Consider the following 26,351-nt stretch of genomic DNA (forward strand, 5'->3'; position numbering starts at 1 on the left):
CTTCTGGAATATCTAGACCCATCACCAGCACCCCTTGGGGACAGATAAAGCATTCCAGACAAAGCTGGTTATAAAGAACAGATGCTATATAAGGCACAGTGCTAGGTTCACTTCCCCACAAAAACAAGGACTGAGCCAAGGCTGGGTGCCAGTCACAGGGCTGGTGCCAGGGGCAGGGACTCAGGGAGGGAGCGGCAGAGGTGTGTGCACCTGCAGCTGTGTGTCTGAAGTGACACGTGTGTCACGTGTCCTCCCGGTTCCTTCCCCAAAGCCTGTCACTGCCCTTGTGTCTGCCGTTATTCTGTCCTTTCTGGTGAAATATTCAAACTGAGGAAGGTGGCCCCTTGTGCAAATGTCCATGCAGAATGAACTTCAAGCCCCAAATCTGAGAAAATTTAACGAGCCATGAGACCTGTGGCCAGCCGGCTACTCAGGCCCAGGCCCAGGCATCAGGGCCTGTCAGGAATCAGAGAGGCCCCTGGGCCAGCTGCGTGAGCTCAGGAGACCTACTCACTGATGGAGTTAGGGGAAGGGGCACAGGGGGCTGCAGCTCCTCCTGCATCCCAGATCTCTTCCCAAGTGAGCTGAGCTTCACCTGAAGCAGATGCAGCAAGTCTCCCCTGACTTGACACCTGCAGGTGCTGCCCTGTGCATGTGGGGGCGGGGTCTTGGTTAGGAGGGGCAGTGATGCCTGCTCTGTGGTATTCCTTTCCTAAGTATCAGAGGACACTGGCTGAGGCTTCCGTCTCAAACCACTCACAGCTGCCTTCACTCTCCAATTACAGAGCTTGACCCCGGGTTGGACTCCACAAGGAAACTTGCCCTTGACTCCTGGCCACAGCAACTCTAAGGGGAAGGAGCAGACTCGCTAGATCTCAAAGCCCTGCAGGCTGGCACAGCAGACAGCCACAGTGCAGGGTCCTCACCAACCCCTCCCTGGAGAAAACGCAGGGTTCCCCCGCCCTCCAGCTGCTCCAGAGGCGGCTGCAGGGTAGACTCAACAAGTTCTAGGGCTGCACAGCGCCGCCTGCAGCCCAGAGACCCCGAGGACTCACCATGGTGGAGCCCCACGCGCAGGCAGCAGCCGCTGGCGGCTCCTTCCATCTCCTCCAGCTCAGGCTGGGGATCCTGCGTCCGCGGGCGGGGGCTCCTCCACTCCCGCGGATCCCCCACCCCACGCACACAGCCCGCCTGCCCTGCGCCGCCCCCACCCCCGCCCCCGCGGGCACCGGGCTCCGCCCGCCACGGTGCCAGCCAGGCGCACAGGGGGCAGGCGCGCGCTCGGCTCCAGTGCCCTCCCCTCCAACCGCGGGCTCCGCGGAGTAGCTGGGACCTGGGGGCAGCTGCAAGGACTTCCCTCCAGCTCCCTCCCCCGTTCCGCCCCCGCCTCCTGGCCCAGGCTCCGAGAGATCTCGCCGAAGACAATTGCAGTAAATGAGGACATCGGAGGAGCACGAAGCCGGGTGGTTGTGGCTGGCTCCACCGCGCCGCGAGCAAGCAAGCGCGCGGGCGTCCCCGGAGCCCTCTAAGCCCCTGCCTCCTCGTGCGAGTAGCTGAGCCGAGTCGGAGGGACGCGGAGCTGCGGCGCAGGGGGCCGGCCGGGCCGGGCGGGCCAGGCCCGCGGCGGTGGAGGGTCGGGTGACAGGCGCGCAGCCGGCCAAGTCTTCCGAGCCGAGCCTTCCTCCGCGCGAGCCCGGCAAGCCTCCCCGCGGATGCCCTGCCCGGAGTGCTCCGTGCCACGCCAGGCTTGCCCGGGTCCGCGGCGAGACATGCCCGAGCCAGAAGCTGCACTGATCTCGACTTATCTGTAAGCAGCGGAAGGTAAGTGGAGCCCCGAGCACCCTCCTCCCGCGCCCCCTGTGTTCGCTGCACTTGGCTGCAGGCGGAGCACCATCCGGACGGGCGCCGACCCTGGCTAGGTGCTCGCGCTCGCCCCAAAATTGGTTTCTCTGAGGACTTGGTGGCTCCTTCGCAGTCGGAGCTGACTGGGCGGGGGCAAGCGGGGGGCAAGGGGCGAGGTTATGCAACTGCATCTGGTGTGGCCAGAAAATTGAGAGGCATCCTGCAACTTTGGCGACAGCCAGGGAGGAGCGGGGCTGCATGGCTGCTATGTAGGTTCTAGACAAACGCCACAGCCTCGTGAGCGCCCGACAGCCCCAGCCAGGCAGAGCTGGAGGGAGCCGGGGGCGGTTGTGTTCCCTAATAGTTCCAGGTTTTTTAAGTATTTTCAAAGTAAAGCGAACTGGCAAGTCGGGCTGATTAACTTCGGGGTGGGGGCGGGAGATAAGTCCAAGCAGAGGGGTCCCTGGCGACAGAGGAGAGGCGTGAGAAGGAGCGAAGACAGATGCCCACGTGAAATGCCCGTCTCCTTCCCTTCTGCCAGGGCTCGCTCTGGCTGGCACCTGCCTGGGGCTGCGGGCCGGGGGTGAGCGCCCGCGAGGCTTTGGGGCACCTGGCATCCCGAGTCAGACCGGGACAGGCGTGGGAAACCAACCAACGCTGCAGACCAAGCCAGCCGGCGGTGGGCGGAGGGCTTGCAGGCAGGCAGGCGAGGGCAGGAGGGAGGAGGGTGCCCGCGGGCTGGCCTGGCAGGGGCAGCAGCAGTGCCTGGGAGCCCAAAGTCAAGAGCCAGAGTCTGGTGTGCGTCTTGCTGGTTCATGCTCGGCGTCTTTATCTCTCCGATCAAGAGCCTGTCCCTGTGACCTCAGCATTCTACTACCCAAAAATTTGCCACAGGGAGATGGAGCTAGCAAGGTGGGGATGCCAGCAGAGGGGGAGGAGAGGCGCCTCTGGAGTAAATAGAAGAGAAAATGGGTGCCTCTGGCTCTTCCCTGGAGCAGGGATCAGGCGCCAGACCCCTCTGCTGCTGCAGGGCCAGGACTGGGGGCCGGGCGGGTTCAGGCCCCCACAGCCGGAAGCAGCAGGGAAGCAGTTTAATTTGACCTTGTCTGCTTTAGGAGCTTACATTCTGCGGAAGCATCCCGAGGTGAAGCGGCCAGCTTGGGAAGGAACTTTGGGCAGCCCTGCCTTGGCCAGCACCCGGGCCATCATGTCACAAGCCCTGAGCGCAGACTCACTGAAGGGTGAGGTCAGGGCGCTGGGCTGGCCGGTTTTCCCTTGGACATGGATTTGCTGGGAGAGGGGTTACCTTTGCACTGGCCAGTGGGGGACTGTCAAGGTTACAGTGCTGGGAACCTGGCTGAAAAAAATACCACCCCAGTCATCTGACCTGGGCCATTCCCAGGGAGTAGTCCCTACATGAACGGGCTTTAACCTTCTTCCTTCTGCGCTGCAGGCGGAGCAGAATGTAGCCATCCTTCTCACTGGGCAGAGGGGGAAGGTTCAGGGTTCCCCCCTCGCACCTCCTGCTGATGGTTACATTCATATCCTCCGATTGAATATTACTTTTCAGAGAAAAGTTCATCTTTATCTTTGCTTTTTTTCTTCTTCTTTTTGCAAGAATGATTAACCAATGCGTACAGGCAGCAGCCCGAAGGAGAAATGGAAGTTCTGCCATGTGCATGCCTCACCAGATATTAATAATTTACTATCCATGTTTACTACTTACATTAGATGGCACTGCTACTCATGATGGTTTTATTAGAGGCGCATTTGGAGGAAAAATGTCTAGCACAGCGATCACTAATTGCCCGGTTTTGCATAAATTATGTGAGCTTACAGAGAGTTGGAGCTTTTCTCCACTCCACTAAATCCATCATTTCCTTAAAAGATGGGATGACGATTCCGTTTCATTTCTTTTGGTTAAAAGGACAAGACCTCTCCTTAAAGGCACGGTGCCCTTGAACAAGCCAAGTGTGCCTTTCAACTTAACTGTAGTTGCCACGACTCCATCTTTTATGACTGTGACTAAGACTTTGAGCTTGTACTTAAATCAGGCCCATTATCCCATTGAGAAGCACCATGGCTGGTTAAGAAACAGGCTAATAAGCAAAAGCTGGGAAGCTCCGTGTTCGCACAAAGAGCTTTTCAAAAGCCCCACGGAAGGCTGGACGCTCCCTTCCTCTACAGGCTGTCGGGGGCTTCTTCTCTCTGCTGCCACAACTGCTTCCCCCGTGGCAGGAGAGGGGATTTTTGTTTCTTTGTTTCTCCCTCCCTAGGAAGGGAAAATTAAGGAAATAAGTAAATATATGCAAGACGCATGCACAAAAAGGCATCAGGCTACCAGGAAGACTCCTTCCTGCTCGTGGGTGGGCGGGTGGCGGGGGGGGGGGCAGGAGCCGTCAGAAAATGAACACGATTCTCAGCACTGACAGTTGCTCCCAGCGAGCGGCTGGACAGATGTGTCCACTCGGCTAGATGTCTGTACTGTTTCGTCTGTTCTCACCCGCGGCTGTCTCATTGGGAGAAACAAACTTACTAAAGCCCTCTTTTATGAGAAGCAGATTCCAGGCTGCTTTACGGGGGGTGGGGAGTGGGGGGTGGGGGGGGAGCACAACAAAGCCAACCCAGTGACGCGAGAGAGAGACACTCCTGTGGACCGGCATCAATTCAGGGCGGCAGTGAAGGGGTCACTGGGCACATTTCCGTCCAGCGCTCTGCAGCAGCCCCTCAGAGCGCTGAGCAGGTGCGTGTCAGGGTGGCTGCTTGACCCAACAGTGGCCAGGCGCCCGAGAAGCCTGGGGAGCCACAGGAAATGATGCACTGGTTGAGGCCAACCACAGCCCTCTGGAAACTGGGAGGTCACGAGGGGTCCCCAGACGGAGTCGGCATCGCCATCTCAGACGGGTCCCTCATGCGTGTGAAGGACCACGCCCCGCGCCCACCACAGGTCCTCTGAGCCCTTCCTCCCTCCCACCCCCAACCCGAAGTCAGCTGCCAGCATTCACAAAGCGGAGATCCTTTTTAGTCTTCTCACAGATTCAATTTTAATATTTCATAACATTATTGAATGGCTTCAATATTTTAAGGCAAAATTTAGCATGATTGATGCGACATGACAACAAATAAACGTTGGCATGAAATCCGCTAACATGCCGGTAAGCCTTTACCCGACATCTGAGCTAACCTATACCACCATCACGTAGTAGAGCGTGGTCACTTTTCACCAGTTTATTCTAAAAGTCTATTTTACTTACAGATGAAGGAGAGACCATAGAGATGTGGTACCACATTGTGGGGACCCTGCTTCATAGAACAAGCTGTTCAGAGGCCAGGTCGTCTTAGACAGGAAGCCGTACACAGTCTCGGCTCGAACCTCTGGGCCAGGTTATGGAAACATAACTGTTTCAGACCCAGAGAGGTACGAGAATGCCTCCAAGCAGCCAAGAATCTTAACCTCTCAGGTTAAGAAAAAACATAACTTCAGAGACATTTCCTGGTTCCAAATTCAATTCCTGAATTTACACAGTCTTCCAGAAGCCCCCCCGACCAGAGTCACTGGGATCGTCAAGATGGGTCTGAGCCCCGAGAACTCCCACGTCATGCGCACCGTGACAAATGAGAGGAGGGCTTCCGAGGTACCCAGACTCATTATCAAGTGACACTCCACCGATCTAAACAGAAACACAACATTCTTAACCTGCTAGCTCTGTGTCCTTCTGCCAAGCGCGCATCCCCAGCTTGAGTCGGGACTGGGAAGAGATTCTTTGGAATGCAGAAAAGCATACATTAGGGACAAGAAGGAATCCTGCTTCCAAATTATAAGCCTTTTGATTAAACACCGTATTTCAAAGGGGCTCGGAAAGAACTGCCTCCGAAGTCATTATTTGTGAGTATTTTGCTTTTACAGTGTATTGAAGCTGATTATTCAAAATGCTGTAGGTCCACAGCTGTGCTCTGTTTACCGTCAGGAAATCTGGGCAGGAGAAGGTGGGAGAGAGGCCCCTGCCTGCACATGGTAGGTTCACCTGAGTTACGCTCACATGAGCCACACTAGGGGCAAGGAAACTTTTTTAAACAATTGTTTCATGGCGGGTGAAATGCTAGCCGGAGTTTATAGTGCTGTTATTATGGAAAATTCCGATGCCTTCATTAATAATCTAGCCTTGGGCATAAAATGAAATGCACAGCAGAAGAGAGACATGAGAAGGAGACTATGGGATGCTGAAAATACTACGAGCAGCCTCACCAGTAAGAGTTGCTCCGTCCTCCGCAATGCCCCATAGAGAAGGCGCGGGGGAGGGGGCGCTGAGGGTCTGGGGGCCTTGCTGCAGCTGCCCAGCTGAGGAACCACCGTGGGAGGACGGCCGTGTCTACTGCCCACCTGAATGAACCTGACCGGCCTTTGTGTTTCCAGGTCCCTTCGCTGGTGACGTGGCCCCCTCCACACTGGTTGCTCCCTGGGAAGTGGCCTGTCTTTGTCCGCTGCCCACTTCTTTCTTTGCCTGTTCCATGTGTCCATAGCGGTCAGGCTGTGGACACCTCCTGTTTATCTGCGTTTTGCTTGGAGACGCTTTGCTTGTTTTGGTAGGAAGCAGTGTGAGCCTCCTTGGGCGCTGGGCCCTGGAAATGGGCAAAACCTAGCAGAGAGGGAGACTGAGAGGCGGAGGGACCTGTCCAGAGAGGCCGGCCGGTCTGTGGCAGGGTCCCCCCCGTGGTACAGCAGTGGCCACGGCCACGTGTGAGCTGCTGCAAGTCCGAGCGACGGGTCCCCCAGAAGCTCAAGTCCAGGAGGGTGAGAGGAGGTGGGAGGGAGAATGGGGAGAGAACCCAGGTTGAGATGAGATGCCCAAACCCGACCCAGGCACACCCCGGGGCTCAGCCCCGTGGTCAGGTGCCCAGAGCAAAAGGCTTGTAGTCGGGAGGAGTGAGAGGAGACAGTGAGTGGGCACAGGTTCAGGCGTGGGGACTGGAGAATGGAGAAGCCCTCTGAAGCTGGTTTGAGGAGAGGCCAACAGGACAGGACAGGACAGGAACCTGACAGCAGGTAACCACGGAAGGGTTTAACAGTAACACATATTTCTGGAGGATTAAGGCTTGATAGGTAGAGATAAACCAGAGAAGAAGAACTGGAGACCAGTTGATGGGGCGTGACCAGTGGGAATGAACTGATGCCAGCAGTGATGGACACAGCCCTGGGGATGGACCACAGGGTGGGGGGGGGCACTGTGAGAAACATTCCGGGTGGCAGATCTTTATAACGTGGCAACATGAAAAGGAATTAGAGATGATGCCCCCAGCAAACAAGGTGGTCGAGACTGACGTAGGTGAACACGGGGAAGTCAGGGAACCAGCGGGGTTTGGGGGGAAGACGTGTATGTTTACTGTCAGAAATCTAAGCCTGAGTTTTTCACTGGGGATATTATTTTTAAACATAAGTTGTTCGTTTTTTTTTTTCTTTCATCCTCTCTTACTTCTTAGAACTTCCATGAGAAATACTTTCAGAGAGCAGAAAAAAAATGGACCCAAGGATTCACCACACAAAGGCATGATTAAAGGACTAAGAATAGTCCTATCTAATAACAGCTCCTTAATAAATATTGAATGAGGCCATTAGCCACGAACCTGGGCATTGGTTTTGCTAGAAATTCTGGGACTGAACAACAGTTGTTCTCTTCCATTTCAAAGCGTACTTTTTTTTTCCTGGATGAAATGAGAAGGAGCTGTCACGAGAGGGCTGGGAGAAGGAAGCCCGGCAGGCAGAGGTGGGGGACCCTTCCATCCGCCACTCGGGGTGGGGGAGGAAAGAAAGTATCAGCAATTTGGAATTTTCTACCACCGGCCTCAGCCTTAGAGATTCCCTTGGTAAAAAAAATAAATAAATAAAAAAAAAAAAAAAAAAAAAAAAAAAAAAAAATTCAGTTGGGGACAAGTTGAACTTGTAAAGGAAGAATGTGTTTTTGTGTTTCCTGACCCAAAATAGAAGGAAAGACAGAGGAGGGAAGAGAAACTCAATCTTGCCCCAGTCAGATGAATTCAGTGCCCTGACACCCCCAAAGCTGGTGTCGTCACGAAAGAAGTTTTCCCTTTGAGTTTTACCAAAATTCTGGAGAGGTCCCAGGGTCAGCCCAAGGGAAACAGAAGAAGGCTGTCTCTTGGCATTGACCTCCCATCTCAAACTGGTATAACATCCACCCCACTGACCTTTTATACGAGAACCCATCCATTTATCACTGTTTTTTTTGTTTTGTTTTTAATAACAATACCAGAGTGGTACAGAAAGGCTTGCTTTTTTATTTTATTTCCCTTGTCTTCCTTGTTGAAATCACATGGCACAAAAGACAAGTTTCCCATAGGTCGTGCACCTCAGACTTAAAACAGCTCGGACAGCACGGCTGAGAATTACTTCTGAGGAAAGTTCACAGCGCACGGAAGTGTGGAGAGTTAATAACGAAAGAGATGCTGAAAAGTCTAAGTTTCTCGCGGCCACAACACATTTTTCGTTCCGACTTCTCGGGGAACCCGCCAAAGAACCCCACGAGAGCTGCTGTTCTCGGGGTTACGTGTGTGTTTCTGTTTTCACAGTGGTCCTGAGCTCAGTGGCTTCCTAGACGTCACTGACCCCTTGTTTGCTTTGCTTTGTTCGGGTGCTGCATAGCCCACTCCCGATATAATGTCGGCTCAGATATCTCTCTATTTATTGTGCCTATCAGATTTGCTAGTGTGGCAGAAACACCAGGGTCAGGCTGAATGATGGGATTTAGCATCCGGTTGGAACATGGACCATCTGTCTCAGAGATTCTCATGGGACGGGGACAGGGTCAGCTGCTGAGGGAGCAGTAAGGGTGGGCAGCCCTCCGGGGCTCTGGGCTCTCCGGTCCCTCCCAGGGGCCCTATAAATTCTCTACGGAAGCATCGACTCAAGCTCTAGAGCTAAAGAGTCCATGAAAATGACCACTGGCCTGCCCAGCTTTCAAATAAAAACCTTGGACAACTTTTTAATCAGCCACTCGAGGCAGAGAGCTCCAGGTACTTCTCCAGCATGTCTCTCTCAAGGGACGCAGCCCGCATTGTCCGGGTCCACAACGTGTTCCCAGATGTGCTGCCCGGGCCACCATCCACGTCATCGGCCGCAGCCCCGGGAACACATGCTGAGTGAGGACTTCTGTGGCACCGCCCCCCCCTCCTCCAGGCCCTTGTCACAGATCAGCGAGGTGAGGACAGTGTCCGGGCGACACTGCCCACATTCTACACTCTCAGTTCTGCCAGGTACCGTGGGCATGGACGCACCTGTCAGTGCCTCAGTTTCCCCACCTTTATGAAGATGGTAACTTGTCCTTCAGAAGGTGTTCGGTGGAAGCAATGTGAGCACACCCGTACCGTGTAAAACGGTACCAGACACGTGGCGAGCACTACCGGAGCGTCAGCTCGTGGTGTGCCCGCTGCCCTCCCTGCGGACAGGACAGAACAGAATGTCCTTAGGGTTCAGAATGACGTCGTGGGAGGACCGGAACTGAAAACCAGGTGGGCGGTCTCTCTCCACCCGGTTCTTAAGAATCACGTGACACTATGTAGCCAGGAAGGACCCTGTCAAGAGAAGACTGGAGAAGGGGAGAATGTCCAGTGGGGACCCTGAGGACCCTCCGCCCAATACGCACAATCTGTCCATGTCAAATCTAAAAGGAAGTCATCCACTGAGGAGCCCGGCACCAACGAGGGCTCTCATGCTCTAGGTCTACAGGTGAGAAGGGCCACCCTGGCCACGGAAGTCCTCGGAAGGGACAGATTTCTAGATGCTTTGCAACCTCAAACTGCAACATCAGAAGGACAAAGGTCCTACTGCCGACCTGCCCAGCAACAGTTTCCCTGGGGTTTGCCATTAGATCGTGGGTCCACAGTGCAGAAAACCTGTATTTTAAAACCTAACAGCAACAGCTGCTGCTTCCTAACTGCCCCCCACCCTGCACACCCCTGGAAGGAGAGCCCCCCTCCACGGCGGACGCACAAGTAAGACCAAGTGTGGTCACAGAGAGGGGGCCCGGCTGGCCGTGTCCCGGGCTCTGTTGGCGATCTCCCCCAAATCTAGCTTGAGTCCCAGGTTTACGCTACAGAAAAATGGAAGGGACTGCACCTCTCGCTCCCTGAGAACATCATTCCTTTGTCCCTTCATTCAATCAGGTTTTTAGGGCAACTTTTCTGGGCCACGTGACACTCTAAGCTTTGGGCTAACAGCACCACACGGAAGAGAGCTGGGGAGAGGGGAGGAAACACAAAATGAAACTTGCATGCTAGGGTTCTTGATCACGGACACATCACTAAAATCTCTGCTGCTTTGTGTTGCCACCGTGCCCCCTCGCCCCCCCCCCCCTCCACCTGAGACTGGCTGACTTGGGCTGCGGTAGAGACCGAGAGACTTTCTCTGGAGAGCCAGGCTCAGGGACGGAGCCCTTGGGGACGGAGCACGGTTTCCTCCGTCTTGAGGGAGCACAGCCTCCCTCTGGGTTCTCTGCTCCTACGTTGTCTCTAGACGTGTCAGAGGCCCCGCGCCCTCCGCACCTGTGCTCTCCTCCCAGGGCTTCCAGGAGGCCAGAGTCCGAAGGGGTCCCTGGAGGACGTGGACCGACGAGCGTTTTCCTGTTGAATACATGGCCCTGGTGCACGGAGTCCTGTTGTCCTGGACCCTGCTTACTCACGAGGACGCTGGCTGCCCTTCCTGAACCGACACAGTCGTGCCCCTGGCTCAGCTTCCTGTCCCTTTGCCACCGTCCTGGGGAAGGAGGAGGGCGGCCATTCCCTGGAGACGCCCGACAGGGGACAGGGCAGAAGCAGCAGAGAAACAGGAGCGTATGACACACCTGCACACTCAGCGTGACGCAGCTGCCCAGACCGGGGTCTGCTGGGTCCCCCACCCAGGTGCCCATCCTACCCTGGAAGTCTCTTCTGCTGCAGGGTGAACTGTCAGGTGGATGGGGGGGACAGGTTGTTATCATTGCCCCCCAAAGAGCAGCTCTGTGCACCCCCAGGACATGAGCCTGTGCCTGGTCACAGCAGGCAGGATGAAGTGTGGTTAACCTGCGCCCTCCCTCTCTCGTGTATGTCTGTCCGTCCATCTGTGTGGCCGCCCACGCCCGCTCCCCCTCCTGTTCTCTTCCTTCTCTAGTGTCTCATCTCCCTTCTCTGTCCTCTCCGTGTTCATCTGAACAGACACACAGCAGTGTCGAACTGTATTGCTTAAGTATTGATTTTATGTATCGAATATAATCTTACAGAATATATAATCCTCTGTTCTCCACTTGAAGTAAAGGGAAGAAAAAGGGAAGACATTTAACACCTTCAAAGCTTTTGTGCCAAAACACACTGCTCTCAGACGTCAGGTGATGCGGAGGTGCCCTGGGCCCTCCCCTGTCTTCTCCCTGAAGGTCAGAGGTCCCTCTTCTCACAGGGACCGCCCACGTCCGGTGAGAAGGCGAGAACAGCCAGGGCTGCACACTGTGACGGCTTCAGGTTCAGACGGGCTCCTGAGATCTCTGAATCACATTCCTAGTTCACGTGGCCACGGCTCCCTCTCTCTCGCCCCCAGGAAGGAGGCTGGAGACTTCAGCAGCCCCAGCAGGTCACCTGCACCCTAACAAATACAACGGCCCCGAGGTAGCTCGGGAGTGAATATAAACTATGCGTGACTTCCGTACCATCGACTCATTTTACCGAGTGCGGGGACCATCTCTCTTTCCTCCATCAGCACTCAAAAAAAAAAAAAGATTAAAGGAACACCGTACAACACCTAAATTCAAATAGTTACACAAGGGTTCAGAAGGAAAAAAAAACACCTCTGGACGAGGTTTTACTCAAACGAATGAAACTCCATCCTGTCCGTTCCCTGGAGCTCACCTCCGCCCTGGCCGGGTTTCAGAATTCAGCCATGTCCCACCTGCGAGGAGGGTCCAGGTGATACAGAGAAAGTCCAAGAAAAGCCAATAATACTGTCTCCACCCCCAAAGCCACCTTAAAATGTCACAGGGAAGGCCTCAGTGGGAGATCACTGTGCTGCAGGTCTCTACATTCTTAAAGGAATCAGCACCTGTGGAAGCCTGAGAGCATTCAGGAGGGAGGGGGTGCTGGGGGCGGGGCCTGGTCTACAAGCACATCTGTGTCCGGAGAGAACCGGCCAGAACAGCAAAGGCCTCGGCTTTTGTCCTCGTTTTGCGAGAGAGTGAGAGTGAGAGGCAGACAGACAGGAAGGGAGAGAGTTTTAATTGTATTATTATTTTTTTAATGTTTATTTTATTGATTTTAGAGAGAGAAGGGGAGAGAGAGAGACAGGAACATTCGTCTGTTCCTATAGGTGTCCTGGCCAGGAATTGAATTGGCAACCTCTGAGCTTCAGGATGTATAACCGACCGAGCTACCTGGCTGGAGCTTTTAGACCTGTTCTCATGTCTCCCCGGTGATGGCTGTCCTGACTCTCCAGGGGACACTCCTAGCACTCTCTCCTTCCTGTATCCATGACGGTCGTGAGCACAGAAGGCGGGTGTTACCCACAGACCTATGTCTTTCCCGGGCTGAACTGCACATTCGAAGGACCGGGCCTCCTTTTCCTGGGTGCCCGCATCCTGGTACAGCGTCTGGGTCACCCTAGACCGGCAGGTGTGCTATATTCCCTGACCCAGCAACGGCAGCAGTGAGGACAGGAGTAGGCAGAGAAGGCAAGAGTAGGTGTGAGCCATCAAAGAGGAGCTCTCTGTGGGAGGGAAGGGGAGGGGGACACAGTCCAGAACGGGATCCACCGGGAGGGTGGCCACAAGGCCGGCGCTGACCAGGGGTATCCTAGAGACAGTGTGGGAACCAGCTTAACTTCCAGAGTCGCCATGAGGAGTCTAGAGAGGTCAGTAGGGTGGGAAAGGTTGTAGAAGAACTTAAATACACTGCTCACAGAGATGTGGGGAACAGGGGAACTTGCAGATACCCCAGTCCTTTCAGCCTTTTGCGTAACTTAGCATTTTCACCAATGCAATAAAAGTTGGTTTTGTATCTCATTTGCATAATTGAACATCTTTCTCTGACTGGTTTGCTTTTCTGATGTTCTTAATAAGAAGAATCAAATGCCTCTTTTTTTTATCACTTTATATTGAAACATTACCCAAATTTTTGTGAGCGGTATAAAAAAAGGCCTGCTTTTTTCTGGAAATGCTATCGAACTGGGCCTCTCGTAGGTGTTGGCAGAGCAGGTGGAGGTGGGCATAGAGGCTAGACTAGCAGGACCTGCAGGGTAGGAGGGTGGAGAGCCAAGGGCAGGGGCATAAGACCACCAAGGTCAAGGTGGGGACAGTGGGAAGGGAAAGGGAGAAGTCACCTGGTGAGGCAACAGGAAGGAACCATCCATGGTGCTTTGTGGGGACTGCAGTGGGGAGTTCGGCACAGCACTGCCACACCTGCCAGGGGCCCTCAGAATGACAGGGCCGAGAGACCGCACCCGCCTAAGTTGGGGCACGGTTTCTTGATGCCAGTGTAAGCCAAGTTGAGTCCTGCATTTAACACTGGGTACCTCTGCTCCATGTTCAGTCAATGTGAGCCCAGTTACTACATTTCTTGGTGGGTTATGGACCACCCCAAAGTCTCAGGTCACTGCTGAGTGTAGACCACCTCCCAAGAGGGACTGCCAAGTTCCCCAGGCTACCAGATGCTGTTGAGCTTTTCATGTACAAGGGTACAAGCCTTTAAAGATTTTTGAGCAGAACTCAGAGGTACTTCATATATATATATATATATATATATATATATATATATATATATATTTTTTTTTTTTTTTTTTTAAGGTAGCTGCTCTTTTTTTTTTTTATTAAGTGAGTGGAGGAGAGATAGTGAGAGAGACTTCTGCATTCTCCCTGATCGGGATTCATCCAGCAACCCCTGTCTGGGGCCGATGCTCGAATCAACAGAGCCATTCTCAGTGCCTGAGGCCAACGCTTGGATCAACCCAGCTATCCTCATCGCCCGGGACTGACACTCAAACCAGCTGAGCCACTGGCTGCAGGAGGAGAAGAGAGTGAAGGAGGAGAGGAAGGGTGGAGAAGCAGATGGTCATTTCTCCTGTGTGCCCTGGCCGGGAATTGAACTGTCCATATGCCAGGCTGACACTATCCACTGAGCTATAAGGTAGCTACTCTTCCTACACATGGAGAAGACAGAGGTTCACCATAGCTGTTGATCCAGGAAAGGATGAAAGAACCAACTGATCAGGCAAAGTAGAAAATAACACCAGGGTTGATGAGAGGTAGAATTTATCTGAAGCAATGAGATGCGACGACTGCCTGGGCGTCATACAGACACCTCTGATTGGTTCTCTTCTTCTCCTCCCGCCCCTTCCCCATGACGTTTTGGGTCCTGAGCACTACAACTGCACCCTAGTGCACTCAGTGCACCTGCAATGAATAACTACCAGATGCTACCAAGAACAGCCCCCCAGTTTCCATGTCCAGGGGGACACACTCTCTCTGCCTAGTCTCAGTTCTGTCTAGCCTGGTAAGAGCTCTCTTCAGAGGCAAGAGGTCCCTCTGAGGCTCCCCGTCAGATGCAACGGAAGGAGAGAAAAGGGTCATCCACTTTATGTGGTGAGTCTGAACTCATGTCCTCTGTCCCGCTCCGATTAAACCATCCCGCCATCATTTTTAGCCCAAGAATCAGATGTGAGTCCGGAGAAATCAAGCCAAGACAGCCTTCTCACGCTTGGCCGTGGCTGACGAGTCTGTGTGAAGACCACATGTACTAATAACTCTGTCTGGGGCCTGTCAGGACGGCGGACTTGCGGTCTCAGGGAAGGAAGTGCTTACTCCCTGGCTGCCTGTCTCGTACGTCAAAGCTGAGCAGGAGAACCTTTCTCCCTTTCATTAAACCCCAACACCTTGCCAACTCCACAGTTTGGCTGAGACCAAGGAACCATGCGATGAAAACTACCCGGGAGCTGTTCTGACGGTCAGAGGTGGGCATGCCCCTGACCTTGCCAGAGAGAGAGAAGGCAGAACTTGAACTCTGAACTGATTTGAGTTGTAGCAAACAGGTCCCTCCCAGCAGAAGTCCAGCCCTGGGTGTCCCAATGTGGAATCCCAAGATTCTGCAGGGAGAACCGGCAGGGCCACACATACTCGTTGGACGTAGCTATTTCTTGGAAGAATTGATGTTCTAATTTTAGCTTCAGCTATATCATGAGTCAAAACATGCCATTTAGTAAAACGAAAAAAAAAAAAAAGATGGATTCGTCATAGTTCATCAAAAAGGCAAAACACCTCCAAAGCCTATTCGGGTGGGTCCGTGTTTTCACGAGAGTGAGACTCCCATTAAATCTAAGAAAGGGGCTCTGGCCGGTTGGCTCAGTGGTAGAGTGTTGGCCTGGCGTGCAGGAGTCCCGGGTTCAATTCCTAGCCAGGGCACACAGGAGAGGCGCCCATCTGCTTCTCCACCCCTCCCCCTCTCTGTCTCTCTCTTCCCCTCCCGCAGCCAAGGCTCCATTGGAGCAAAGTTTGCCTGGGCACTGAGGATGGTTCCATGGCCTCCCCCTCAGGTGCTAAAATGGCTCTGATTGTGGCAGAGCGATGCACCAGATGGGCAGAGCATCGCCCCTTAGTGGGCGTGCCGGGTGGATCCCGGTCGGGTGCATGTGGGAGTCTGACTGCCTCCCAGTTTCCAACTTCGGGAAAAAAAAAAAAATCTAAGAAAGGGAGGTCGCCTCCTCAGCGGCCCACCAGCATCAACCTCTGTGGGCCCCAAACTACCAGATGGCTGTTGCCATATCACTTGGAACTTCCAGGAAATGGAGCAAGTGGGACATCTGCTACAATAATCTGAGCGCCCCTCGTGAGCCGTGTCCCAAACCGGAGGCCGGTGTCTGACACTGTCTGTGACTGTCCTGCCCCTAGGGCAGACGAAGGGTGGGGCGGATGGACAGGAAGACACCCATCTCCCCTTCGATTCCGGGGGGCGGTTGAAACCAGGCTTGCCGGACGTCACGGGTGAGCCAAGCCGACTGCCACCGATGAAATCCGTCCTTCCCGTCGCTGGAGCACCCCATCTGGAGGGGCACGTTCTTCCTGTTGCCAGTGGGTGTTCTCCAGCCTCATAAAAATTTTGCTAATTCATTTCTACTAATTTAGATTCCATTTGGACAGCACACGGGTGAGCGCTGACGTCAGCCGTAGGCTGAGAATCAAAGCACTGAGTCCACAGGGAGGCACAAATGAAGAGGAGGAGTCTGGCCATTTCCTGGACGTTCCAAGCGCTTGCTGCCCCACCGCAAAGCGTCGGTGTGGACGAGAGACGCTACGCTCCCTCTGTTCCCAGCCAGGAGAAGCGGGCCAGCGCGGGGGAGTCTGTGGGGTGACGCTAACGTACACTGGGGTCTGAAGTCATTGGCGACAGGCTTTCTGCTGCTGAACATGTGCTTTTCTGACATCAGGGATATGAAGGCACCAGGGCCCTGCCAAGGGGTTTTTCTTCTCTCTCAAACCTGCCCTGAGCCCTGGCCGGTTGGCTCAGTGGTAAAGTGTCAGCCCAGTGTGTGGAAGTCTCAGGTTCAATTCCCGGCCAGGGCACACAGGAGAAGCATCCATCTGCTTCTCCACCCCTCCCCCTCTCCTTCCTCTCTGCCTCTCTCTTCCCCTCCCGCAGCCAAGGCTCCATTGGAGCAAAGTTGTCCCAGGCACTGAGGATGGCTCCGCGGCCTCCGCCTCAGGCACTAGAATGGCTCCTGCCGCAACGAAGCGAGGGCCCAGATGGGCAGAGCATCACCCCCGGTGGGCATGCCGGTGGATCCCAGTCGAGTGCATGCGGGAGTCTGTCTCTCTGCCTCCGCTCCCCCCTGCCCCCCACCCCTGCTTCTCACTTCGGAAAAATACCAAAAAAAAACAAACCCTGCCCTCAAGCTCCATGGGTGCCCCTCTGCCTGCCCCAATGGGACGGTCATCTGCCCGTCCGTTCTCAATGCCAGAGGCCTCCCTGCCAGATCCCACTAATCAGGAGAATGGGGACTTGGACGGGTTTCCTGTGACGGACCACAGCACCGAGACAGGGCAGCGTCCTCCCCACACGCCCGGTCTCGTGGGCTGGGGGTTAGTGCCATCCGTTTAGTTACCTCATTTCAGTCCTCTCCTTAATGGCTCTGAAGAAGAGAACAAATGTCCGGGGGTAAAAAAACATCGTTTCAGTGTATTAAAGAAAATTAGACAGGATAATGAATGTAAGTAAAGCACAGTCCAAAACCTATAAGCAGTTCGCTCTGCCCAGAGGAGAGGAGATACCCGTTTGGGAAGAATTAGCGAGTGCTGGCTGGGGTGGGTGGGTGGGCGGGGGCTTGGTATTCACTGTTTTGCAACTGGAAGGGGTTCGTTTTCCGGGGAAGCTCTGCCACACTTCCCCTGCCATCCAGGAAGTGCGTGTTCAAGACCGGCACATTCATCCTCACCTCTACCCTCTTCCCCGCCCCCATTCCGAGTAGCCTAACGTTCAGGCATTCCCTCGGCATATGGAAGAAAACGCTGACCCAATTAATCTTGAGTTCCAGCCAGCACCTTTGACTCCAAGGTGTCTCCACAGCAGGAGAGCCACGGGAAGACCAGCAGCATCACAGGGTCCCTGGGCAGACTCAGCGGACTGCCCGCCCTGCTCATTTGCTGCCTCCACTGATGGATGGGACCCAGGGAGGCGTTGGCACGGCGGCCCTGGCCGTCGTTGACTCCATTCTGCCACGAGGGTCACGGCGCAGGCAGGGTCACGCTGGAACCCTCTCGATCAGCACTGACACGTTAAGCACGTAGAGCTGACCCGTCTAGTTCTCCTGGCAGCTGCAGACATCCAACAGTTCCCTTCCGACCGCCAGTGCAGACAAGGGTCAATCCATTCTGCTTCTAATTAAACAGATGGCACATCCCATCATCCCAACGGCGGGTTTGCTCGTAAGTGGTTATTTCTTCCATGGAATGCTCTTGGGCTCACCCAGCTGCCCAGACATGTCTGTAAACACACACCTGTGCGTAGTGGTCCATACCCACGTGCACGAGCATGCCCGTGCGCACATGCTCATGCACTATCAAGCCTTCGAAATACATTTCTTCATTCGGTGTCTGTTCATTGTCTTCCAGGACAACCTGGGAAGCCGTTCTCTCTCGCTTAACACGGTTCGTTTCTGAAAGGTGCTTCGGTGACACTAAATGATCTTTACAATGAACATCTCCGCGGCTGCGCGGCATGGAGGTGGACTTCGGTTTACTGTCCATTTCCCTGTCGGTAGGCATTTTGGTCACCTCTCCGGTTCACCCCTTCGGAGCGGGAGTGAGCACGTTTGTTTCATTGCATAAGCCATTGATTTAAAGCAGCACGCAGAGAGGGTGCTCCATCACTAATCTGAAAGTAGGGGGTTTATATATTTACAACTCACATCTGATTAGGAAATTTAACTTGAGGGAAATGAAGACATTTATATTCCAAACAGTTCCTGCCCAGCCAGGCTCCCTGAGCCAGACCAGCTCAACCACGGCGAGCTGTTTTCACCTCTAAACAGCACAGTCTGGTGAATTTGATAGAATACAGTCTTCTGACGGAAAGTGAGCTTCGTGAACCTCTGCCGTTGTAGACCCTGGAGATGAACTCCAAGAACCGGAGAGCCCACGCCCACCCGCGCTTCTCTGATTGCTGCAGGTGCCGTGTCAGCTTCACGCCGAGCCCGACACCGGAGGCAGCCTTCACCGAGGCCGTGCTCCAGGGCCGAGTGTGCTCCCGGGACCACCTGGAGGGACTCTGCCTAACCTGCCAGCCAGCTATGATGTGGCCAACAGCTGGCAACTAGGCCACGATTGTCTGATGCTTTTTAAAGTTTATCATGGGCCAGTGCTGGTTACCGCTTTCTCTGGGCAGGGACAGCGGTGCCAGGCACGGGGTTTAAAGGAAGATGGGTGAAAGTGAAGAAGAAAAGTCTGGAATCTCAGCATCTCAACCGGTGCCCTGAGGAGGACAACAGGACCTCCCCTATGAGGCGGTCACCGGCGCCCAGAAGACGATGAAAGGGAAGCGTGCAGGACTACGCTGGCATCCGGTTGGGCAGAGCACGGGGACCGGGGGCTGACGTCACCTGGAACGCGTCTGTTTGCTGGCTGCTGGCCGGATGCTTGGAGGGAAAGCGCGGGAAGGCGTGGGCCAGAAGGCTCTCCTGGTTCCGCGGACTCTCGTCCACAGAATGCCCCGTGTTCCTGCACGACGGGATCATTTTCCTCATGCGAAAAATGCGTCCAACCTTACGACGAAGGCAGTTCTGAATGTCCAGGAAAAGGCTACGCGGATGCTTTAGGCCAACGTCATCCGGCCGTCTGACAGGAACCACACCCTCCTGGGCGCCCTCCCTCCTCGGGCAGCTCGGCCAACTTGAACACGAGGACTGAAGACAAGATGTCCCCACCACCAGGTGAACTGACAAGCATTCCTGTTGAACACCAGTCAGTATCTCTACGAACAAGAAAATGATTTTTTTTTTCTAGAATTAGCAACTCTCTGTAAAACAGAGACGACCTTAAGAGAGTGGAGGAGGGGGAGATTTATTATTATTATTTCGCCACTGGCAATTAATTTTTTTTTCTCCTGATTTGTTTTATTAGTTTGACGGTTGGGTCCGAGGCTCAGAATATCTTTCAAACCAGCGGACTGATGGAAGAAAATTATTTCGGCGCCGTTTGCTGGCAAGGCGTGATGATGAATAGCCTGGTAGGACAAACGTATTCAGACACACATTTTTCAGTCGTGGCAGGGAAAAGGCTGAAAAATTACTAGCAAATTGCTTTTTGTAAAAACGCTCTCCCTTTCCAATTTCCCCTCGCCCGATGGTCCTCCGCAGGAAGACGGCACGTACGCCGTGACGCCGCTGGACGCGGAGGCAGTTGAAGGATGAATGGGAGACAAGGCTTTCCAGGGTTAAGATTTAATTTTCTTGTTAGAGACCTGCCGTCTCCTCACACGGACACTCCCCACACCGTGTCTTTGCTGTTCCTTGCTTTCACCTGGGGGGGGGGGGGATAAGTGTCTCTAAAAGATACATATCATCTCCCCTGAGCAGGTGCGCCGTGTCCCACCCACTCCCCAGAATCTAGTCTTCCTCGCGACACGCAGCCAGGGGTAGGGGTGACGGCGCCGGTCTGTGCCTTTGCTGGTCACCGCTCGCTTGGTGTTTTGAGTTGCAAATGGCAAAGGTCTCGAAGGTCGTCACTCCCGGTGGCACATCGGAGACCTGAGAAGCCTCGTCCTCCGTCTTCTGCAAACTGCCACCCCCCCCCCCCCCGCCCGTGTGGTTGTTTTGGATTAATCGTCTTGTCAGGCAACCCGTGGATGCGTCGGAGGGGTGGGGACAAGTCTGCTGCTGGCTCAGCGCGGTCCTGGGGTTTCTGCTGCCTGGAGCTTCTAGACCCACCATCCCCTGCCTGGGAGGTGGGGACTGCCCTCTGTCCCTGGTCGTACACTTTCCCTTCTCCCAAGCCTTCAGGTCACACTCTGGCCACCCAAGGTTGAAAGGTCTAAGGCACAGGTTCTCAACAGGGGTTGGCTATGCCCCTGGGGTCATTTGGCTGCATATAGAGACAATGCTAGCTGTCGCACTGAGATGGGGGGGGGGGGGTGACTTGTATCTAGTAAGTAGTAGCCAGGATCCCGCATCCCATTCCACTCAGCCTAGGAGAGCCCCTACAACAGAGAGTGTGACCCAGCCTAAAATGCCAAGACTGCCGGGCTGAGACATCCTGGTTACCAGAATCTGCACAGATGATGCCAATACCCTTTAGCATTATGGCCAGTTCACCATGCATGGCACAGCTGGTGGCGGACGTGGCTTTCCTCTGAGCCTTTCCTTCGATAGCACTGGTGAAGTGCATGCTGGCCCGGATGCAGGGGTCAATGTGATGGAGTCTCCAGACTGCAGGGAGGAGCATTTTCTATCATACTCTCGGATGTGGGCCTGGGCTTCTCCCTCCTTCCCCCTTGGCTGACCACCACGCCCGCTGGCCTGCAATCCCATCTCAGAAGGGCGTGTGCTGCCTCTCTGTTAGGTGAACACCTGGACTCAGGCGTCAGGGAGAGCCAGAGCCTGCTCCTGCCTATATGTCTTACTTGCTGTGTGACACCGAACCAGCAAATAACCTCTCTGAACCTGCTTCCTCCTTGGTGTGGCCCACGAAACACTGAAGGTAGTCAGTGTGGTCTCTATAGATCCGAGCACCTGGCGTGGAACCTGGCACCTGCGTGGCAGCCACAAGCATCCCTGCAACTGTGGCATTTTCCGAGAAGTGCTCTGAGACATCTCTGTTCTGGGTTCTTGGTCTCCCTCTGCCCCCGGGGCAGCCCAGATGGTCTGCCATCACCCGGGCTACGCTGTGTGGCCAGAGCCTGTTCTTCATTCTGTGGCTCATGTCAGCGATCTTGCCCCTGCGGGCAGTGTGCTCTGATGCCTGGGCCCTGCACACCCCGGGTTCCTCCCCCATTTTCTTCTGGAACATGTGTGGGGGGGTGCTCACTCAACAGACAACGTACTTGACTCTATTTCTCATTCTGAATTCACCCCTCAAGAAAGTTCTTCCATGGGCAACAAACAGCTGTGAATCTGCCGAGCAGGAGGAAGGTACCCCTCACTGGTGTCCCCGAGTGGAGGCCTGGGTCACCTGCCTCTTCTCAGTTGCATTTAATAACTCGGCCCGAGACGAATTTGCATGACGAACAAGCCCGATGCCTCGTGATTTTATTTTCTTTCGGGATTTAAATACCAAAACAACCGCCATTGTTTTCATTCTCAGAGGTTGGGATCAAAACAAAATACTCGATTCCAGAATGAGTAATTTCTTTAAAAAAACAAAACAAAAATAAGAACAACAGTATTTTCAAATACCAGTCTCGGCAGAATCAAGGAGCTGCTAACGTGCCTTTGCAGAAGACGCAGGGAACCCCGTGTCCCCTTTACAACTGGTGTTAACCCAGGGGATGCCGGCCACACCTCAAAGATGTGTTCTTTCAGGGTTCCCGCTCACGCCAGGTGGCCCACTGTCCCACGGCGTCCCACGTGGCCAATGTAAATAGATGTGTTGTCATTCTTCAACACAGGGCTGCCCACGTTGACCTGATCAGGATCTAGACTCTCTGGTAAGACCCTGCTGAGCAAACAGGCAGTTTCCCTCACATTCCAATAATAGAGGCATCGCATCAACCCTCAGAAAACAGTAGAAACCCAATCCAAACACCGGCATTTGGAAAGCCACCTGCCTGTTGAGGCAGGGATGTGTCTGTCGTGCAGAACGGTGACATGCGGGGTGGAAGAGGCTGTGTCGCTGGGTTGGCCTGATGGGTGGAGTAGAACGGGCTGGTCTGATGGGACACACGTGACAATCAGAGGGGAAGCGAGCGTGTCCCACGTGGGGAAGAAAGCAGGCTCACGTGTTCTGAGACGCGTCCCCCGCTGCGCCTGCCAGCCGCGCTCAGTGGGTCCACTTTGCCTCTGCCATGACGGGCGACCTCACCGGTTTTTAATAACAATTAGGAAGCGGGCAGGTGTCCCTTGAGCTAAATAACATGAGGGCCGCCCGGCCCCAATCCGCGTGTGCATTTCTGTCGCCCTGACGCCCCTGTGTTGCTGTCTCCGAACGCAGGAACCATGGTGAGCAAGGACACCGGCAAAGGTGCCCTCCCAATGTCCGAGAGCGAAGTGGAGCCAGCCGCCTGCCTGGCACTAGAGATGAAGTACGCCCTGGATCCCAACCGGCAGATTAAAAAACGGAACAAGGCCCTGCAGGTGCGGTTCAAGGACATCTGCGAGGCGCAGCTGCCTGCGGGACAGACGGCCGAGAGGCGGGAGGCCAAGCCCGCGTCCCACCACCGAGCCGCCTACCGCAAATACATGACGGTGCCTGCACGCAGGTCCATCCCCAACGTCACCAAGAGCACCGGCGTGCAGACTTCACCAGACCTTAAGAAGTGTTACCAGACCTTCCCTCCGGATCGCAAAAAGGGGACTCTGAAAAGCATCCCGGCCGCGGACGCCTTCAAAAGCCAGAACAACGGGTTTGTCATGGACGCGAAGGGGCAGCGTGAGGAGGGGCCCCGGGAGGAGGCCTGGCTGTGGGCTGCGGACCGGGTGCAGAAGACCACGGCCTTGGTGTTCCATTCCCACGAACACATGAACACGCTGGACCGGGCCGCCGGGGTCGACTGCGCCGGGACGTGCAGGAACCCTGACGTGCGCAGCTGCCCGGACGCGCCTCTCCAGAACGCCACCCGGCCTCCCTCCCGAGAGCCCGACGAGGACCAGCGGCACAGGACAGCAAAGCGGGACAGGGCACCGGACGCGGGGGAAGCCGCTCCTTCGGCCCACGGCAGGGCGTTGAAAACCGAGGTGGCCACCATTGACGTACCTGGAGCCAAGGCTCCCCAGCCTGCCTTGTGGAACTCCGCCGCCGCGAGCCAGTGGTCCCTCTGCCCCCCAGCCGACGGGGAGCGGAGCAGGGCTGCCCATCTCAATGGGCTCCAGGCGCCCCCAACACAGTGCCTGTCCCCCGAATGTAGTGACCAGCCCCTCCTGCAGACTCCGGCCCCGGCGGGCCAGGAGCACCAGCCTTGTTCGACAGCGGTCGCTCTGGGAGAAGAATGCCAACAAATCGTGCCTCGTACGGAAGTGGTGGACCTCAAAGCACAGCTCCAGGTGATGGAGGGCTTGATCAGTTCCAGCCAAGAAACCATCAAAGTGCTCTTGGGGGTCATTCAGGAGCTGGAGAGAGGGGAGGCCCACCGGGAAGGGTATGTATGCTCACTCGTTTCTTATGACACTTTTCAGAATCGTCACCCTGGGGTCCATCTGTGTAGCCCCCACCCCACCCCCTGCCCAAATCCATCGTGAGACTAGAGTGACCCTTTCCTGTGGACAGGCTAAGGTCTGCGCACAGAGGAAGCCCCAAGGGGTCGCAGGCTGCTTTCTGGCGCGAGGCTTCATCGCATGAGTGCTTTCTGCAGATCGCTGGTTGGTTGGTCGGCTCTCGTCTGCCCGACCTGCCGTTCAAAACCGTCCTGGGGTTTCTGAGTGACTCGATGGCACTTTGATTTCTATGTCCACGAGGACTGAGGGGTTAGGATATCCTTGAATTAGCTGAGCGTACATGGGCCCAAAATTGCTCATCTACACGAGAAGCAACTTGCCTCTTCGGAGTCAGATCAGGGGAGGGAAGAGACAGAATTCAGAAGGCATTCTGGAAAGTAAATGCTGACTCACTCGTTTAGAGAACCGGAGTAGCACTGACACAGGACGGTCCAGGTTTTCCACGGCAGACAGGGACCCACGGAAGCAGCGCCCGTGGTTGGACGAGCCCTCCCTGTATGCGATCAGGAGAGAGACACCCCCACCCCCCCGCCGCCACCATACGTCCAGTCGGGCTGTCGAGGAACCAGACCGAGTGCACAGCCAGTCAGTCTAGCGTTGATGACAGATGGCTGAACTGGGTTGCTCAGGTTTTGAACTTGAAAATAGTGCAGCAGCAAAGTTGAAAACCGATGACCTAACGGCTAGGAGGCTGGTCTTGAGCCCCTTTGCCAAGCAGGGCTTGTGTGGGCCAGGCCGTGGGCAACACAGGGACAGGAGCGGGCGCCACTCGGGGTTCCGTGCTTCCCACACGGTGCCCGAGGCTCACCTGCGGCTCCGCCGGCCCGGCCAGCCGGCTCCTGCCTGTTCTGTGGGGAAACCGCAGAGACTCCCTGCAGCCCGTGTCTGGTGGGGGCGTCTGAGGCGGTTCCCTGTCGCCTCCCATGATGGGCACCCTCATCCTGTGGGCCCTGAGCTCGAGCCCGGGGGGGAGTGAGGTGGCGGCCAGCGTCCCCGCGAGCAGGAAATGCGCCGTCAGGGCTGCAGGTCGCCCCAGGCCCGGGGTCCTCCAGAGGACAGCCGTGGCCGAGCTGCAGTCTCTGCCTGTGGCCGGGGGTGGGGAGGAAACAGGCTCTGTGCTCCAGGGCAACAGGGCCAGCTGACGGCCTGGCCCCTGGCGAGGAGCGAGGCGCAGGCTCTGCCCTTGGCGTCTGGCCGCTCCAGCTCTGTGCAGGCGGCCCATCCACACGAGGGGGTGATTCCCCACAGCCCCCGCCTCCTGCTTACACAGTAGGGTCTGAGGTCGTGGGTCGTAAGCAGACCGAGTTTCGAGCCGGTCTCCATTACAGCAGAGGTTAAAGGTAGCCTGACACTGAGGCACATCTCCAACAGGCCCCGTTCGGTCTTGGGCTCACACTTCCGTTTCCATCCCGTTTCAGTAATTGAGACTTGAGTGTGGACATATCCCAGAGCTCACACTAAGGGGAGGGGTCCTGATGGACTTGTGGGTCAGCAGCCCGCCTTCCCATGGACCCCCATCACTGACCCAGATGTTGCCGGCAGTGACTTCAACCCGACGGTGAGACAGGAAGGTGCCAGCGTGACTGGGGGGAATAAAATCCACCTACCGGTACAAGGCCAAGTGCACATGCCAGCGAGCCTGCTCATAGGCATGTGTGCAAAGACAGGGCACCCACGGACACCCCACGAAAGGAGCGCTGTGCTGTGCAGACAGCTCCTTCCCACACCAGGAGGACCAGTGAGGAGAGCTGTTCTCTGTAGGACCCTCTGAGTCCTTGGAGATGCTATCAGTCTACAGAGTGGTTCCGAGATCAGTAAGACGTGCCGAGGCAGGAGTTCTGGTTCTGGCGCTGAGGACTTGGGCAAGGGCAGCACCTAGGAGCCTCATTGCTCTGCCTGGAAGTCGGAGATAACCAGCCACCCTGCAGCTGGAGGGGAGGATGATGTGGTGGTGGTGGGTGGGGGGCGGGGGGGGGGCTTCTCATGTTCAGTCCAGGGCCTGGCGCGGCTGAGTGGACGGATGTCTGCTGGGGGTGTGAGTGTGGGGCTTGCTGGTCGGGTGCACGGGGTGGCCCCGAGTCTCAGTCCAGTGTGGTGAATGCACCTCTCACACTGTCCCCCCAAAGGCTTCCCTCCATGGGTGCCCCTGAAGCCGTGAGCTGTTCTGTCCAAGACGGTGGCCACTGGCTACACGGGGCTATTGAAATTGAAAACTCAAAATGAATCGCAACGGAAAATGCACTTCTTCCGTTGCACTGGTTGCATTCTGGGTGCGTAAAGGCCACTGGTTACAGAACATCTCCGTCACGAATAGATGAAGCCAGGGAAAAGCCCTGGCTGCCGAACCTCTGAGGACTGGGCACTGCAGGTCACGGCGAAAGAGGACTTCCATTTCAAAGTGACCCCTCCCCAGGTCAGGTGCCGTCAGCACCAGACAGGTTCACAGTAGAAAGGCAGGTCCGTATCCGGGCGAACTCCCACACCTGCTCCCAGTCTAAAGTTCATCCTGTGAGTGGAGCGTGCTCAGAAGCCGGGTGAGATCAGTTCTCTCCCCACCGCCCCCGCCCACGTGGCACAGAACAGAACTCTGCTCGCACAAAGCGCCGTCCCGGGGAGGCAGGCGTCGGGGGTGCAT

The 26,351-nt window shown here is 55.5% G+C and overlaps 2 protein-coding genes across 3 annotated transcripts in view; one reads left to right on the top strand and one right to left on the bottom strand.

Moving 5' to 3' along the window:
- LOC136384597 (dedicator of cytokinesis protein 1) overlaps nucleotides 1-26,351 on the bottom strand; it is a 432,442-nt gene that overhangs the window by 193,399 nt on the left and 212,692 nt on the right. The window lies entirely within an intron of this gene.
- Nucleotides 1,284-26,351, top strand: part of INSYN2A (inhibitory synaptic factor 2A) — a 60,894-nt gene continuing 35,826 nt past the window's right edge. The window contains exons 1-2 of the mRNA XM_066354971.1: nucleotides 1,284-1,821; nucleotides 22,497-23,640. Coding sequence (XP_066211068.1) covers nucleotides 22,502-23,640 — 1,139 coding nt within the window. The 5' untranslated portion in view covers nucleotides 1,284-1,821; nucleotides 22,497-22,501. The remainder of the gene's footprint in view (nucleotides 1,822-22,496; nucleotides 23,641-26,351) is intronic.

Source organism: Saccopteryx leptura, chromosome 13 (assembly GCF_036850995.1).
Source record: "Saccopteryx leptura isolate mSacLep1 chromosome 13, mSacLep1_pri_phased_curated, whole genome shotgun sequence".
NCBI classification, from domain to species: domain Eukaryota; kingdom Metazoa; phylum Chordata; class Mammalia; order Chiroptera; family Emballonuridae; genus Saccopteryx; species Saccopteryx leptura.